Source organism: Carassius carassius, chromosome 22 (genome assembly GCF_963082965.1).
Source record: "Carassius carassius chromosome 22, fCarCar2.1, whole genome shotgun sequence".
Taxonomy (NCBI): Eukaryota; Metazoa; Chordata; class Actinopteri; order Cypriniformes; family Cyprinidae; genus Carassius; species Carassius carassius.
Genome location: NC_081776.1, coordinates 21,671,614 through 21,688,585, shown reverse-complemented (window position 1 = coordinate 21,688,585; position 16,972 = coordinate 21,671,614). Strand labels below are relative to the sequence as shown.

Here is a 16,972-nt window from a genome sequence, read left to right as displayed (position 1 = left end):
TAAAATCACCAAACTCTTTAATAAAGTCTTATCAAGCCTTCCATTGGCTAGTGACATTCCAGAACGTTCTCATTTGTTAATTACAGGTCCAGAGGAGAATCAAAGGTAATCAGTGAAGCTGAAAGGGGAGGAGCCGCTTAAATTCAAAGCTGTACTTAATGGCAAAGACGAGGACTGGTGGGTATTGTGTTAACGTTTGTCAGGATGGGTCTTTTGCAATATGTGTTAGTGCTGGTTGTGCTTGTGGTGTTTGATCTGAAGAATGCTTTTGGAAGTTTGAGATCCAGTCAAAGTCCAAAAAGCAAGAAGCATCAATCATATCTAGCTTCCAGAGTGCCTGTTTCTTCTCAAGTGCTCGGAAACACTTTGCAGAAGGCTTCTCCGTCTCAGAGTCTTGACTACAGAGGATTTGCACAAGAGCCTCTTGGTCTTCAGGAGAAGCAGGTGTTGCAGGGACCAGTGAAGCCTTTGGACTGGAGGTTCCCCATTGTTCCAGAAGTGCCGAGTGAGATGGCGGTGGACTTCCATTTGAGGCAACCTGTGACTCCCAGTAGTGTAGCTATTCAATGTGGTGAGAACCGGGTTCATGTGGAGGTACAGCAGGACTTGTTTAGCAATGGTGAACTGATCCAGCCATCTGGTCTGACTTTGGGAGGATGTCCTGTTGTCGGTTTGGTCCCAGGCTCCAAGGTGCTCTTCTTTGAGAATGAACTGCAGGACTGCAACAGTGTGTTGATGGTAAGAGCGGTTAAGTGTTACTAGATCTATTGAACCCTACTAAAAATGGGCCCTTGTTTTGGTATCGATGGCTCCCTGAATCTATAACATCCATGGGACGGTTCTTTTATAGTGGGGGGAAAAACCCTTAATAACTGCTTACTCGGGTAACCAAGTGTTATGGCATGACTTGCTAAGATGCCTTTTGGAATGGGTTGGGGTTTGGGGAGAATCCTCTTGGTAACAACGTCAGTCTCCTATAGATGACCAAGGATGAGCTTGTCTACACCTTTGCCCTTACCTACACTCCTGAGGCGTTTGCTGGCACTCCGATTACCCGTGCAGGTGGTGCAGTTATTGGTGTTCAATGCCATTATCAAAGGTAAGTGACCTTTTGTGACTCATGGCATTGCTTGCGGTGGTGGAACCGGAAGCCCGTTTAATTGGTAACTTGAACGGCAGGTTTCAAAATGTCAGCGGTAATGCCTTGAAGCCAACTTGGGTCCCTTATGCCTCAACGGAGGCTGGTGAAGAAGTCTTGCTGTTCTCCCTGAAGCTCATGATGGGTTTGTGCAGTTTCTCTAGACCTCCTGCCTTCTGAAAGAGGCTGTGCCTAAGCAGTTCTTCCCTCTTGCAGATGACTGGTCCTATGAGAGGCCTTCAAACTCTTACTTCCTGGGTGATGTTATTAAAGTTGAGGCATCCGTGAAGGTATACAACCACGTCCCTCTGCGTGTGTTCGTGGACAGCTGTGTGGCCACCCAAGTACCTGATGTGAACGCCCTTCCGAGATATTTGTTCATTGAGAATCATGGGTGTGTTCATGTCACCAGATGCTGCAGAGTTGAGTTGTTCTCGCGTTTGCTCCTTGTAACCACTTTGTCCCCGACAACTACTTTTCACTCCTTAGATGTCTTGTGGATGCCAAGGTCACAGCTTCCAGCTCGCGCTTCATGCCTCGATCCCAGGAAGACAAAATCCGGTTCCAGCTGGAGGCCTTCATGTTCCAGGGGGGATCCAGTCCTTCTGTATGTATTCCGAGTGTTGGGGAGAACGACCTCTCCCATTTGCTTTGGTTTGTGACCCCTTACCCGTGGTGTCTCTTGCAGATCTACATAACGTGTGTTCTGAAGGCCACTCTTGCTTCTGCACCTAGTGACGCGCTCCACAAATCCTGTTCCTTTGCCAATGGGTATGTTCATGCCACGTACGAATACATTAAAGGTGCCATGTCTGATTTTTTTTTTCGTATTGCAGGTGGCTTGCTGCTGATGGGAACCACCAGGTTTGTGGTTGCTGTGACTCCACATGTGGTCCTGATGGTGGAACTGCTGCTTCTCCTTTTGGAGGTAGGAAGGTGCTTTTAAGCTTGGTTTTTGACCCTTCAAGCACTTAACTCTGGTGTCTGCTTTTTTTCTAGGCCTTCAGTGGGAAGGGAAGGCCTCGCTCGGTCCTGTAGTGGTTCAAGAGCACAAGAAGACTTTGGCTGGTCTTCAATAAATGTGGGGGAGCAAACTTATTCTTGCTTCGGTTTTTCTTGTCTAGTTTAACCAATTGATTTGAGCGAGGAAGCGGGTAGTCCTACTGTACCTATTCTCTTGCCAGAAGGAAAGGCTCCCTTTTCACGTTAGGGAAGTTAATAACCCTTTTAAAGGGACCTGCTGTGAGCTCCCTTTTTGACTGTAAAGGTGGAATACATTGCCCATGATGCTGTAAAGGGAATTCTGGGAGTTCTGCGTGAACGTCCACTTCCTAGAAGCACTGCAGATTTTGCGTGCCTCTTATGCAGTGAACTTGATTTCTTTGTGTTGGTAACTTTAAATGAGCAGTTTAATTTTCTCCTTGCATCCCCAAATAGGTTTGCTCAGTTAAATCTGTTTCCTAATGCTCCTTGTTGACATCTCTAATGCTTTTAAATCCATGTACAATAAAAGCGCACTCCCAGTATCAACATTTTCCACCTTCAGATGGGTTATTTATAGGTTTTTCCATTGTGTTAGGAAAATGGCAGGCATCTCTTAAGTTCAATTTAGTATTTGGGGAGCCAAACTTGCAGAACCTGTACTGACGTAAGGGGTTTTTTGTGCAGTAGCAGGTCAGTTATAATTCTGAGAAATCATTGCCGAAATGACACCCAAAGAGAACTAATGTTTGGACTGGTGGATGAAATTCACCAAGCATTCATATTCAGTCACGTCTGCAGTGGTTTGTGTTCTCATAGATTCACTGAAAAGTGTCAAATAGGGTTTATAGTCAAAAGTTGCATATACACAGAGATATATTTACTGATGTTTACTTCATATTTCTTCAGACAGAATCATAATTTCTATTCATTTTCCACTGATTTACGCGATCTGATGATAATGATCCGCTCCCAGCCCTGTCTCTGTGTGTATAGTCTTCCGTGTGCGCGCTGACAGAGACCGGATTCGCCCGTGTCTTGTCCATCATAACGGTGCATCATATCCCGCCCTGTCCTGCCCATGATGCATTTCCTGTACACTTCCGTGTTGATATCTGACCACAACAACACAGAGAAACCTCTGTACCCATGAAATATCCAAATAATAAACACACGATTACGTTAGTTAATAGTTGGTATGTGATTTTCTTGAGATTTGGGGCGTTTTTATAACAATATTAAAAATGTACATCTGAAATGCTAACTTGTGCAGCGACGTAAAAGGCTATAAATAGCATATTTTTACAACCGTAAACGACCAAAAGGAGGTTATTACAAACACTCAGTCAGGGTTTAAAGTGAGTTTTGAGTAAAAGTGTACTAATAATTTCATAAATAGTCTCATGTAGCTTGATGCTAACGTTAGCTCTAATGCAGCTACATAGCAGGTGCAGATCTTCTTCATAATGCATTTTGTAGTATTGTCAAAGGTTGTAAGAAAATGTTTTGTATTTTTATAGTAAGGCTTTTGATAATAGTGGGGTAAATGTATACTGGAAATGAAGCGATGTGGCTTGGTAAACCTTGAAATACCCAAAACAAAGGCTAATAGTAGTGGAATAAAAAAAAGAAAATCCTCATTTATCATTATTGTGTCATACCTGGCCGATCTGTGAAAGGCTTGTTTCGCAAGAACAATAGAATCAAACAAGAGATAATCGCATTCCAGGAGTCAAATCAATTTTATTAGCCTTTTATGAGCCTTCTCTAAAAATACACATGACATGGTCTTAGAAAAGGTTTAATAAAATTCACACTTTGTGAGATCAGATTCTGAAATAAAGTGAAGTATTAGTAGACTTGTGGCTTTAGCTTCATCATGTATCTAAAATTATATCCTACATCATTTAGTACACTGCAGTATGTTTTAAATATTTTTATTGACATGTTTGAGCTTATCTCTATTATAACAGTCTGAGTAATTCTGATTCATGAACAGTAAACTTTGAAGTGTCAGCTTTGGGAACATTATGTATCTAGTAAGAAAGACTCCTAAGCAGCAACCTTTTAATTTTGGGTATGTCATTTGTGTCTCCATGCTGAAAATGGGGGGTGACAAGTAAGGGGTTAAATTGTGTTACGAAGACGAATGAAGTTTTTACAGGTTTGGAACAACACGGGGGTAAGGGATTAGTGACACAATTTTGGGGTGAAGTATTCTTTTAATATCACTACTTTGAGTTGCAGACAATTGACACCGTTTCGTGTTTGCTTCAAGACAGTCGAGAATTGATTTCCACTTAAAACTTGAGCTCAGCGATTTGAGTTGTATTTAAAACAAAAGCCGCAAGTAATCCACATAACTACTTTCTATATTGTGAATGTCGGGAACCAAACTACTGTTTGGAAGACAAATTAAAAGAATAAGGGGAGCCTTGTGCTGCCCCAGGTTAGCAACTGGAGGAAGGATTAAGGAATGCACAACCTTACAAAAGGTTGTGGAACCTTGGTTTAATAGTGAGAGGGGAAAACACTGGGAAGAGGCATGTAATCCCACATTCTGCTGAACCAAAACAATGCCAATAGACAAAGACACCTAAGGGTTCTGCAAAGTTTATTTAAAAAAAAAAAAAACACTAGATTTACATGACCAGAGTAACTTCTCCACTAGAAACCACAGTCTGCTCCCCAGAGACAGCCTTGATACGAGTGTCTCTTCCTGAAAGAGAAATGTTCGAAGTGAGAATGCACTTCTAAAATGCTCCGTTCCTCTTGTCAAGAGAAAGCAAGAACTCACGTTTCCTAGTGCAGCTTTGCTCACAAGAGCCAGATGATGGATGGCACACCTCTGTACTGCAGTGGATGAAGATCTGACAGGGAAGAAAGAGGCTCAAGTCATAGAATCCACAAGTAGTAAATATACAGATGTTCAAGTAAAGGGGGGCATACGGTTTCCTTCAGAGCAGCCAGTGAGGCTGGATCTACAAATGTGAACATCTTCACAACAAAGCGCTTGTAGTGGGTTGGGAACTGAAGACCAGACGATCCAGTCACTGGAACCAGTGTGGTCAGATAGCGGTCGTCCTGGTAAGGGCATCTGAAAACAAGAGAAAGTTAGAAAGGGTCTCCCAGCAGACCAACTGGATAAAGATTGGCTGTACACTCACCCGTCGATCAGAAGGTCCCACTGGGGGAGACTGAGTGGACTGGGGGTTGAAGTCGTCCAACAACGTCCCAGCGTCAGGACAATGTTGGGGTCGGTCCTCTCCATAATGTGCACCTCAACATACACAGGCTCTCGCAGGACTTTTGTGATGGGATAATCAGCGTCACTGTAATAGGACGTGTAGGCCTCATCCCCTGAGGAACAACACTGGGGTTTAACCAGACTCCAGTTTGAAAGGCTTTAGGCAGACACAGGACAAGACCTTACCTTCAGCACAGCCTTTGGTGACACATTGGCCATTGGCCAGTCTGAGCTCCACCCTGAGAGGTCCAGGAGCAGCTACTGGTGGAGGTGGAGGAACAGAGTTGACCTCCACAACCAGAGCTTCCACAGAAGTTCCCGAATATCTACACTGGAAGAGAAACCTGGACGACACACAGCGAGCTTGTAGCATTTATCAGGGATTAATGGTCACACCAAGACATGGATCACCTACTCAAAATGACTGTCCCTTGTGATGGAACCATATGGTCCAATCCCCACTTCATACGAGGAGGTCATTCGGTTTTCATACACCACATATCCGCTGTCCTCCTGTGAATAGGAACGTGTCAGCATCCAGTCCATCATAAGCAATGCAGAATAAAACCAGTAGCTGCTGCTCACCATCACGCTCGTGCCACATGCGGTCACAGGGAACTGGTATATAGCAAAGGAAGGTGTAGACCCCACAGGAGCACAAGGTGGGTCATTTCCACCCAGTAGATGAACCGTATCCAGACTCAGTCGAGGCAGAGTAACGTCTCTAGACACCACTACCACAAACTGACCATCTCTAATACACTGGACAGTCACTAGAACAAGGTACAAGAGCAGATTAAATTCAGAGAATCAGTTTGACACGAACGGAATAAGATTGAGAACACTTACCCGCCCTTCCATAGAAACACTGCTGTCCGTTAAAGCAGCAGTTGATAGCTTCACACTCAGCACCACTGATCCCAGGTAGACCACATTGGATCTGCTCAGAATCAGCTACAGCACATTTATCAAGGGGCTCTGCCTGCACTACTGGCTTCTGAAACTGCTGTTTAACTGGCTTCTGAATCGGAAACTGCGGCTTAGTTATCTGTTGAACTGGCTTCTGAAGTGGAAATTGCGGGGTAGGTAGCTGTTGAACTGGCTTCTGAAGCGGAAACTGCTGGTTAGTTAGCTGTTGAACAGGCTTCTGAAGCGGAAACTGCGGCTTAGTTAACTGTTGAACAGGCTTCTGAAGTGGAAATTGCGGGGTAGGTAGCTGTTGAACTGGCTTCTGAAGTGGAAACTGCGGTGTAGGTAGCTGTTGAACTGGTTTCTGAAGTGGAAACTGCTGGTTAGTTAGCTGTTGAACAGGCTTCTGAAGCGGAAACTGCGGCTTAGTTAGCTGTTGAACTGGCTTCCGAAGCGGAAACTGTTGGTTAGTTAGCTGTTGAACTGGCTTCTGGAGCTGAAACTGCTGGTCAGTTTGCTGCATCATCAGAGCTTGAACATCCTGAAGCGACTTACTCCACTGTGGAACAGCATGACAGAACGCACAGACCAACGAAATCTGAACCAAACACCAACTTCCAGCCATTGTTCAACAGCTAAACACCAAGTGGAGATATTGCCCTTTGGTCTTTTTGTATTCTACAGATTTCAGCTAATTAACGATAGTCCCTCCCTCTTCATTAACTACTGGGTGATTCTCATTGGATCTCAAGATTCAATTCTTATTGAAAGAACGCTTTAAAAGCAACACAGAGGCTGCGTCCACATCTTCACTGACAACTCTCTCAAGCCTTGTTCACGCGGACGCTAAACATTCTTTCCAAATCTTTATCTTCGTCTGATACAGGCTTAAACTAGTGATGGCAAAATCGAGGCCTCGTGAACCAATGAAACAGTTGAACCAAATGTGCCATATTGTTTCGAGGCTTCGAATCAATCCGACACCCGTCTCAACGGTGACACCTAGTGGTCACTTGCAGGTGTTGATCTCAAACGACCTTGACGAGCCATTAAAAAAATGTGTTGTTTTTTTATTATTATAATGTTCTAATATGTGAAGCTTGTAACCTATAGGCTCCTCACTGTGCATAATGTTATTTTGGTCATGAAAAATGAATATTAATAAAAGAAATCAAGCCACAATGTCTCACTTTTTTAGAGATTTTTATTCAAAAATATTAATTTATCTGCTGTGGAAGGACTTAGCCTACTTCTTTTTTTACAGATAATTTCTCCAGCCTTTGAAAAAATCCTCTCACAAGGGACACTTGTTGCTGGCATACAAAGATATTTTTTTGCAAGGACATACAAATGAGGAAAGATTACTGCTCTCTCTTTCCAGTAAGTTAGTGGATCATGAGTTCTGGGCAAATACGCATCGTTGATGTATTTTTTCACTTCCACTGTGGCATCAGCTGTAGCATTGTGTATCATCTTGGTTTGATGGATGCGAGTATCAAAAAGTTCCCATAAACTGTCCTGTGTTTCTACTGGTGTTGATGTTGATGGTGATGGTGATGATGATGATGATGATGGGTGTGATGTTGACATTTCTGGGTCTGAATAAAAATGAAAACAGCAATTAGTAACAAATCCTAAACTGACGGCATATATGAAGGATATATTATATTACATGATTCAGATTACATAACATAACACAGACTGAAACTGCTCACCAACTTGTGTTTGAACGCATCAGTGAAGCACACTCCAGTGTGATATGCTTTTCAGCTTCCTGGGCTTTGGCAGCATTTCCAAATGCCACATTTTTGAACCTTGGGTCCAGCAGTGTAGCCAGTGCCAAGGCTCTAAAACTCTCATAACCTCCACATCTGGAGTGCAGACCTTCTTGCAGATGTGAGCCTATGAGCCAAAACTGGAGAAACACATATTTATAATAATGACAATAATATGACAGTTATGGCCAATCACATGGGTAGTATGGTCATTGTGGCCTACCTAATTGAACAGTTGATTCCTGCGTTGCATTTCCTTTTTTCTGTGCAAGCTTGTGCTGCAACATCCTGTACAGTGGTATAAGCTTTGAAGCAGACACTCTCTTTTCCTCTGACATCTCTGTTGTTGCGAGTTTGAATGGTTGCAGTATTGACAATGATTGTTCAATAATGTCATAATCAATACTTGTCAGGGGAGCAGTACCATTGTTTAAGTTGGAAAGTGCAGCAGCCACTGGTTCACGTTGGTCATACAAGCGCTGTAGCATGTCAAATGTGCTGTTCCATCTCGTGTCAACCTCCTGTATCAGTTTCAGAGTTGGTCTTCCCATCAAGCTCTGCATCTCCACAAGCTTGTCCTTTGCTTTGCAGCTGGATCTGAACAACCCCACTATCTTTCTGGCCTTCTGGCGTATTTCATTGATGACTGGTGTTTGATCTAGTGCCTTTTTCACAATCAAATTTAAAGTATGAGCAAAACATGGGACATGGCGAAGGTGGAGTAGCTGGGCACTTAGGATCATGTTAGATGCATTGTCAGTCACCATGCACTGAACTTTGGAGATTATTCCCCACTCAGCCATTAGCAAGGCTTTAGCCTCCATGAGATGCTGGGCTGTGTGGGTTTGGTAAAACCTCCTTACACCCAGTACAACAGTTGCCATTTTTGCCTCTGGTGTTATGTAATGGCAAGTCACACCAAGATATCCATCCATATTAATGGAGGACCACATGTCAGCTGTAAGGCTAACAAATTCGGCCTTTTGTAGGTCCTCCATTGTCTTCTCCTTGGCTTTGTTGTACTTTTCGCTGACCATTATTTTAAGCACCTTCCGGGATGGGAGGACATAGCTTGGATCAAGCTTGTTCACAAATGCCCTGAATCCCTCATCGTCCACGATGGTGAAGGGCTGCAGATCCTTCACCACCATGTTTATAAGAGCCTCATCCAATTCCCTCTGTCTGACTTTTAAAAGAGAAGACAAAACATACTTTCAGACAAATACATTGGAAAAATACAGCTTCAATTAGTGCACATCTATTAAAAGTATAGCCTACTGGTTCATTATTTGGAAACCTTCCACTGTTTATAATCAGTGCTTTATATAACTTATAAACTTTATAAACAGTGTCCCAAAAGGTTGTAATTATATTTCAATTATAATTATATCCCAAACAATGCATACCTTGCTTAGATGGCCCAGCAGTGTCAGTAGCAGGCCTAGGTACAGGGGGAATGCCATCCTCTGCACCCTGCAAAATGGCATGATGAGTGCTCCTCAAATGGCGCATCATGGATGATGTATTGTTGCAGTAGGCTAGCTGCCGATCACAATACACACATCTCACTTTATTTGGGGTTTCTAAATGGAAATGCTCCCACACCACAGATGTACGGCATCTCTTCTGGGGAGCTTCCATTTTATCTATCTATCCAAATCTATCTATCTATCTATATATGAATCGATCTATGTATCTAGATATGTATCTATAATCTATGTATCTATATATGTATCTATCTATAATATATGTATTTATATATGTATCTATAATCTATCTATATATGTATCTATCTATAATATATGTATTTATATATGTATCTGTAATCTATCTATATATGTATCTATCTATTAATCTAGCTGTCTATATATATTTATATCTATGTATCTATTAATGTGTCACTATATGTATACTCTGTCTGTCTCTAGCCTCTCAGTCAATGTGTTGTGTAAATTTAAATGTAAGTCTAAATTGCCTATAACTAATCAAATCGCAAATGTCACTATATCACCAAAAATCCGCTATCTCAAAGTCAAACTCCTCTCACAAAAACCCACGAGGTCAAAATGCGTTTATTTCACTTTTATACAGATGTGCGATTGTGTGGTCTGTTCCCGACCGTTCCAATCAAACGCTGATTCGGCGGACCACACCTGATGAAACAATTAGTGAAACACTTCGAGGCTTCATTTGGTCATAGTCACGTGACATGGGTGTTTCGAATCACGCTTCGGATCAGTGTTTCGACACATCTGCGCTTCGGGATCTCGCAAAGCTTCGGAACGACTGTTTCGCTTCAGCCATCCTTAGTGCTCGGAAACACTTTGCAGAAGGCTTCTCCGTCTCAGAGTCTTGACTACAGAGGATTTGCACAAGAGCCTCTTGGTCTTCAGGAGAAGCAGGTGTTGCAGGGACCAGTGAAGCCTTTGGACTGGAGGTTTCCCATTGTTCCAGAAGTGCCGAGTGAGATGGCGGTGGACTTCCATTTGAGGCAACCTGTGACTCCCAGTAGTGTAGCTATTCAATGCGGTGAGAACCGGGTTCATGTGGAGGTACAGCAGGACTTGTTTAGCAATGGTGAACTGATCCAGCCATCTGGTCTGACTTTGGGAGGATGTCCTGTTGTCGGTTTGGTCCCAGGCTCCAAGGTGCTCTTCTTTGAGAACGAACTGCAGGACTGCAACAGTGTGTTGATGGTAAGAGCGGTTAAGTGTTACTAGATCTATTGAACCCTACTAAAAATGGGCCATTGTTTTGGTATCGATGGCTCCCTGAATCTATAACATCCATGGGACGGTTCTTTTATAGTGGGGGGAAAAACCCTTAATAACTGCTTACTCGGGTAACCAAGTGTTATGGCATGACTTGCTAAGATGCCTTTTGGAATGGGTTGGGGTTTGGGGAGAATCCTCTTGGTAACAACGTCAGTCTCCTATAGATGACCAAGGATGAGCTTGTCTACACCTTTGCCCTTACCTACACTCCTGAGGCGTTTGCTGGCACTCCGATTACCCGTGCAGGTGGTGCAGTTATTGGTGTTCAATGCCATTATCAAAGGTAAGTGACCTTTTGTGACTCATGGCATTGCTTGCGGTGGTGGAACCGGAAGCCCGTTTAATAGGTAACTTGAACGGCAGGTTTCAAAATGTCAGCGGTAATGCCTTGAAGCCAACTTGGGTCCCTTATGCCTCAACGGAGGCTGGTGAAGAAGTCTTGCTGTTCTCCCTGAAGCTCATGATGGGTTTGTGCAGTTTCTCTAGACCTCCTGCCTTCTGAACGAGGCTGTGCCTAAGCAGTTCTTCCCTCTTGCAGATAACTGGTCCTATGAGAGGCCTTCAAACTCTTACTTCCTGGGTGACGTTATTAAAGTTGAGGCATCCGTGAAGGTATACAACCACGTCCCTCTGCGTGTGTTTGTGGACAGCTGTGTGGCCACCCAAGTACCTGATGTGAACGCCCTTCCGAGATATTTGTTCATTGAGAATCATGGGTGTGTTCATGTCACCAGATGCTGCAGAGTTGAGTTGTTCTCGCGTTTGCTCCTTGTAACCACTTTGTCCCCGACAACTACTTTTCACTCCTTAGATGTCTTGTGGATGCCAAGGTCACAGCTTCCAGCTCGCGCTTCATGCCTCGATCCCAGGAAGACAAAATCCGGTTCCAGCTGGAGGCCTTCATGTTCCAGGGGGGATCCAGTCCTTCTGTATGTATTCCGAGTGTTGGGGAGAACGACCTCTCCCATTTGCTTTGGTTTGTGACCCCTTACCCGTGGTGTCTCTTGCAGATCTACATAACGTGTGTTCTGAAGGCCACTCTTGCTTCTGCACCTAGTGACGCGCTCCACAAATCCTGTTCCTTTGCCAATGGGTATGTTCATGCCACGTACGAATACATTAAAGGTGCCATGTCTGATTTTTTTCGTATTGCAGGTGGCTTGCTGCTGATGGGAACCACCAGGTTTGTGGTTGCTGTGACTCCACATGTGGTCCTGATGGTGGAACTGCTGCTTCTCCTTTTGGAGGTAGGAAGGTGCTTTTAAGCTTGGTTTTTGGCCCTTCAAGCACTTAACTCTGGTGTCTGCTTTTTCTAGGCCTTCAGTGTGAAGGGAAGGCCTCGCTCGGTCCTGTAGTGGTTCAAGAGCACAAGAAGACTTTGGCTGGTCTTCAATAAATGTGGGGGAGCAAACTTATTCTTGCTTCGGTTTTTCTTGTCTAGTTTAACCAATTGATTTGAGCGAGGAAGCGGGTAGTCCTACTGTACCTATTCTCTTGCCAGAAGGAAAGGCTCCCTTTTCACGTTAGGGAAGTTAATAACCCTTTTAAAGGGACCTGCTGTGAGCTCCCTTTTGATGAGTACTGTAAAGGTGGAATACATTGCCCATGATGCTGTAAAGGGAATTCTGGGAGTTCTGCGTGAACGTCCACTTCCTAGAAGCACTGCAGATTTTGCGTGCCTCTTATGCAGTGAACTTGATTTCTTTGTGTTGGTAACTTCAAATGAGCAGTTTAATTTTCTCCTTGCATCCCCAAATAGGTTTGCTCAGTTAAATCTGTTTCCTAATGCTCCTTGTTGACATCTCTAATGCTTTTAAATCCATGTACAATAAAAGCGCACTCCCAGTATCAACATTTTCCACCTTCAGATGGGTTATTTATAGGTTTTTCCATTGTGTTAGGAAAATGGCAGGCATCTCTTAAGTTCAATTTAGTATTTGGGGAGCCAAACTTGCAGAACCTGTACTGACGTAAGGGGTTTTTTGTGCAGTAGCAGGTCAGTTATAATTCTGAGAAATCATTGCCGAAATGACACCCAAAGAGAACTAATGTTTGGACTGGTGGATGAAATTCACCAAGCATTCATATTCAGTCACGTCTGCAGTGGTTTGTGTTCTCATAGATTCACTGAAAAGTGTCAAATAGGGTTTATAGTCAAAAGTTGCATATACACAGAGATATATTTACTGATGTTTACTTCATATTTCTTCAGACAGAATCATAATTTCTATTCATTTTCCACTGATTTACGCGATCTGATGATAATGATCCGCTCCCAGCCCTGTCTCTGTGTGTATAGTCTTCCGTGTGCGCGCTGACAGAGACCGGATTCGCCCGTGTCTTGTGCATCATATCCCGCCCTGTCCTGCCCATGATGCATTTCCTGTACACTTCCGTGTTGATATCTGACCACAACAACACAGAGAAACCTCTGTACCCATGAAATATCCAAATAATAAACACACGATTACGTTAGTTAATAGTTGGTATGTGATTTTCTTGAGATTTGGGGCGTTTTTATAACAATATTAAAAATGTACATCTGAAATGCTAACTTGTGCAGCGACGTAAAAGGCTATAAATAGCATATATTTACAACCGTAAATGACCAAAAGGAGGTTATTACACTCAGTCAGGGTTTAAAGTGAGTTTTGAGTAAAAGTGTACTAATAATTTCATAAATAGTCTCATGTAGCTTGATGCTAACGTTAGCTCTAATGCAGCTACATAGCAGGTGCAGATCTTCTTCATAATGCATTTTGTAGTATTGTCAAAGGTTGTAAGAAAATGTTTTGTATTTTTATAGTAAGGCTTTTGATAATAGTGGGGTAAATGTATACTGGAAATGAAGCGATGTGGCTTGGTAAACCTTGAAATACCCAAAACAAAGGCTAATAGTAGCGGAATAAAAAAAAGAAAATCCTCATTTATCATTATTGTGTCATACCTGGCCGATGTGTGAAAGGCTTGTTTCGCAAGAACAATAGAATCAAACAAGAGATAATCGCATTCCAGGAGTCAAATCAATTTTATTAGCCTTTTATGAGCCTTCTCTAAAAATACACATGACATGGTCTTAGAAAAGGTTTAATAAAATTCACACTTTGTGAGATCAGATTCTGAAATATCAAAGTGAAGTATTAGTAGACTTGTGGCTTTAGCTTCATCATGTATCTAAAATCATATCCTACATCATTTAGTACACTTCAGTATGTTTTAAATATTTTTATTGACATGTTTGAGCTTATCTCTATTATAACAGTCTGAGTAATTCTGATTCATGAACAGTAAACTTTGAAGTGTCAGCTTTGGGAACATTATGTATCTAGTAAGAAAGACTCCTAAGCAGCAACCTTTTAATTTTGGGTATGTCATTTGTGTCTCCATGCTGAAAATGGGGGGTGACAAGTAAGGGATTAAATTGTGTTACGAAGACGAATGAAGTTTTTACAGGTTTGGAACAACACGGGGGTAAGGGATTAGTGACACAATTTTGGGGTGAAGTATTCCTTTAATATCACTACTTTGAGTTGCAGACAATTGACACCGTTTCGTGTTTGCTTCAAGACAGTCGAGAACTGATTTCCACTTAAAACTTGAGCTCAGCGATTTGAGTTGTATTTAAAACAAAAGCCGCAAGTAATCCACATAACTACTTTCTATATTGTGAATGTCGGGAACCAAACTACTGTTTGGAAGACAAATTAAAAGAATAAGGGGAGCCTTGTGCGGCCCCAGGTTAGCAACTGGAGGAAGGATTAAGGAATGCACAACCTTACAAAAGGTTGTGGAACCTTGGTTTAATAGTGAGAGGGGAAAACACTGGGAAGAGGCATGTAATCCCACATTCTGCTGAACCAAAACAATGCCAATAGACAAAGACACCTAAGGGTTCTGCAAAGTTTATTAAAAAAAAAAAACACTAGATTTACATGACCAGAGTAACTTCTCCACTAGAAACCACAGTCTGCTCCCCAGAGACAGCCTTGATACGAGTGTCTCTTCCTGAAAGAGAAATGTTCGAAGTGAGAATGCACTTCTAAAATGCTCCGTTCCTCTTGTCAAGAGAAAGCAAGAACTCACGTTTCCTAGTGCAGCTTTGCTCACAAGAGCCAGATGATGGATGGCACACCTCTGTACTGCAGTGGATGAAGATCTGACAGGGAAGAAAGAGGCTCAAGTCATAGAATCCACAAGTAGTAAATATACAGATGTTCAAGTAAAGGGGGGCATACGGTTTCCTTCAGAGCAGCCAGTGAGGCTGGATCTACAAATGTGAACATCTTCACAACAAAGCGCTTGTAGTGGGTTGGGAACTGAAGACCAGACGATCCAGTCACTGGAACCAGTGTGGTCAGATAGCGGTCGTCCTGGTAAGGGCATCTGAAAACAAGAGAAAGTTAGAAAGGGTCTCCCAGCAGACCAACTGGATAAAGATTGGCTGTACACTCACCCGTCGATCAGAAGGTCCCACTGGGGGAGACTGAGTGGACTGGGGGTTGAAGTCGTCCAACAACGTCCCAGCGTCAGGACAATGTTGGGGTCGGTCCTCTCCATAATGTGCACCTCAACATACACAGGCTCTCGCAGGACTTTTGTGATGGGATAATCAGCGTCACTGTAATAGGACGTGTAGGCCTCATCCCCTGAGGAACAACACTGGGGTTTAACCAGACTCCAGTTTGAAAGGCTTTAGGCAGACACAGGACAAGACCTTACCTTCAGCACAGCCTTTGGTGACACATTGGCCATTGGCCAGTCTGAGCTCCACCCTGAGAGGTCCAGGAGCAGCTACTGGTGGAGGTGGAGGAACAGAGTTGACCTCCACAACCAGAGCTTCCACGGAAGTTCCCGAATATCTACACTGGAAGAGAAACCTGGACGACACACAGCGAGCTTGTAGCATTTATCAGGGATTAATGGTCACACCAAGACATGGATCACCTACTCAAAATGACTGTCCCTTGTGATGGAACCATATGGTCCAATCCCCACTTCATACGAGGAGGTCATTCGGTTTTCATACACCACATATCCGCTGTCCTCCTGTGAATAGGAACGTGTCAGCATCCAGTCCATCATAAGCAATGCAGAATAAAACCAGTAGCTGCTGCTCACCATCACGCTCGTGCCACATGCGGTCACAGGGAACTGGTATATAGCAAAGGAAGGTGTAGACCCCACAGGAGCACAAGGTGGGTCATTTCCACCCAGTAGATGAACCGTATCCAGACTCAGTCGAGGCAGAGTAACGTCTCTAGACACCACTACCACAAACTGACCATCTCTAATACACTGGACAGTCACTAGAACAAGGTACAAGAGCAGGTTAAATTCAGAGAATCAGTTTGACACGAACGAAAGATTGAGAACACTTACCCGCCCTTCCATAGAAACACTGCTGTCCGTTAAAGCAGCAGTTGATAGCTTCACACTCAGCACCACTGATCCCAGGTAGACCACATTGGATCTGCTCAGAATCAGCTACAGCACATTTATCAAGGGGCTCTGCCTGCACTACTGGCTTCTGAAACTGCTGTTTAACTGGCTTCTGAATCGGAAACTGCGGCTTAGTTATCTGTTGAACTGGCTTCTGAAGTGGAAATTGCGGGGTAGGTAGCTGTTGAACTGGCTTCTGAAGCGGAAATTGCTGGTTAGTTAGCTGTTGAACAGGCTTCTGAAGCGGAAACTGCGGCTTAGTTAACTGTTGAACAGGCTTCTGAAGTGGAAATTGCGGGGTAGGTAGCTGTTGAACTGGCTTCTGAAGTGGAAACTGCGGTGTAGGTAGCTGTTGAACTGGCTTCTGAAGTGGAAACTGCGGTGTAGGTAGCTGTTGAACTGGCTTCTGAAGTGGAAACTGCGGTGTAGGTAGCTGTTGAACTGGTTTCTGAAGTGGAAACTGCTGGTTAGTTAGCTGTTGAACAGGCTTCTGAAGCGGAAACTGCGGCTTAGTTAGCTGTTGAACTGGCTTCCGAAGCGGAAACTGTTGGTTAGTTAGCTGTTGAACTGGCTTCTGGAGCTGAAACTGCTGGTCAGTTTGCTGCATCATCAGAGCTTGAACATCCTGAAGCGACTTACTCCACTGTGGAACAGCATGACAGAACGCACAGACCAACGAAATCTGAACCAAACACCAACTTCCAGCCAT

General features: G+C 43.5%; 4 protein-coding genes across 4 annotated transcripts; 1 reads left to right on the top strand and 3 right to left on the bottom strand.

The window, feature by feature from the left end:
* Positions 1-204: 204 nt before the first annotated feature.
* LOC132098467 (zona pellucida sperm-binding protein 3-like) lies at positions 205-2,236 on the top strand. Its single transcript, XM_059504578.1, has 8 exons — positions 205-738; positions 981-1,099; positions 1,180-1,283; positions 1,355-1,532; positions 1,628-1,745; positions 1,827-1,909; positions 1,975-2,066; positions 2,138-2,236. The coding sequence occupies exons 1-8, from the start codon at positions 205-207 to the stop codon at positions 2,215-2,217; spliced, it is 1,308 nt and encodes a 435-aa protein (XP_059360561.1). The 3' UTR covers positions 2,218-2,236.
* A 2,512-nt stretch (positions 2,237-4,748) lies between these two features.
* On the bottom strand, positions 4,749-5,954 carry LOC132098522 (zona pellucida sperm-binding protein 4-like). Its single transcript, XM_059504608.1, has 7 exons — positions 5,935-5,954; positions 5,782-5,874; positions 5,553-5,710; positions 5,287-5,479; positions 5,069-5,216; positions 4,917-4,989; positions 4,749-4,838 (listed from the first exon to the last, which is right to left on the bottom strand). The coding sequence occupies exons 1-7, from the start codon at positions 5,952-5,954 to the stop codon at positions 4,762-4,764; spliced, it is 762 nt and encodes a 253-aa protein (XP_059360591.1). The 3' UTR covers positions 4,749-4,761.
* A 166-nt stretch (positions 5,955-6,120) lies between these two features.
* Positions 6,121-6,891, bottom strand: LOC132098521 (uncharacterized). The gene is made up of 2 exons (XM_059504607.1): positions 6,216-6,891; positions 6,121-6,128 (listed from the first exon to the last, which is right to left on the bottom strand). The coding sequence occupies exons 1-2, from the start codon at positions 6,799-6,801 to the stop codon at positions 6,121-6,123; spliced, it is 594 nt and encodes a 197-aa protein (XP_059360590.1). The 5' UTR covers positions 6,802-6,891.
* A 7,848-nt stretch (positions 6,892-14,739) lies between these two features.
* LOC132098466 (zona pellucida sperm-binding protein 4-like) lies at positions 14,740-16,972 on the bottom strand. The gene is made up of 8 exons (XM_059504577.1): positions 16,204-16,972; positions 15,943-16,130; positions 15,773-15,870; positions 15,544-15,701; positions 15,278-15,470; positions 15,060-15,207; positions 14,908-14,980; positions 14,740-14,829 (listed from the first exon to the last, which is right to left on the bottom strand). The coding sequence occupies exons 1-8, from the start codon at positions 16,970-16,972 to the stop codon at positions 14,753-14,755; spliced, it is 1,704 nt and encodes a 567-aa protein (XP_059360560.1). The 3' UTR covers positions 14,740-14,752.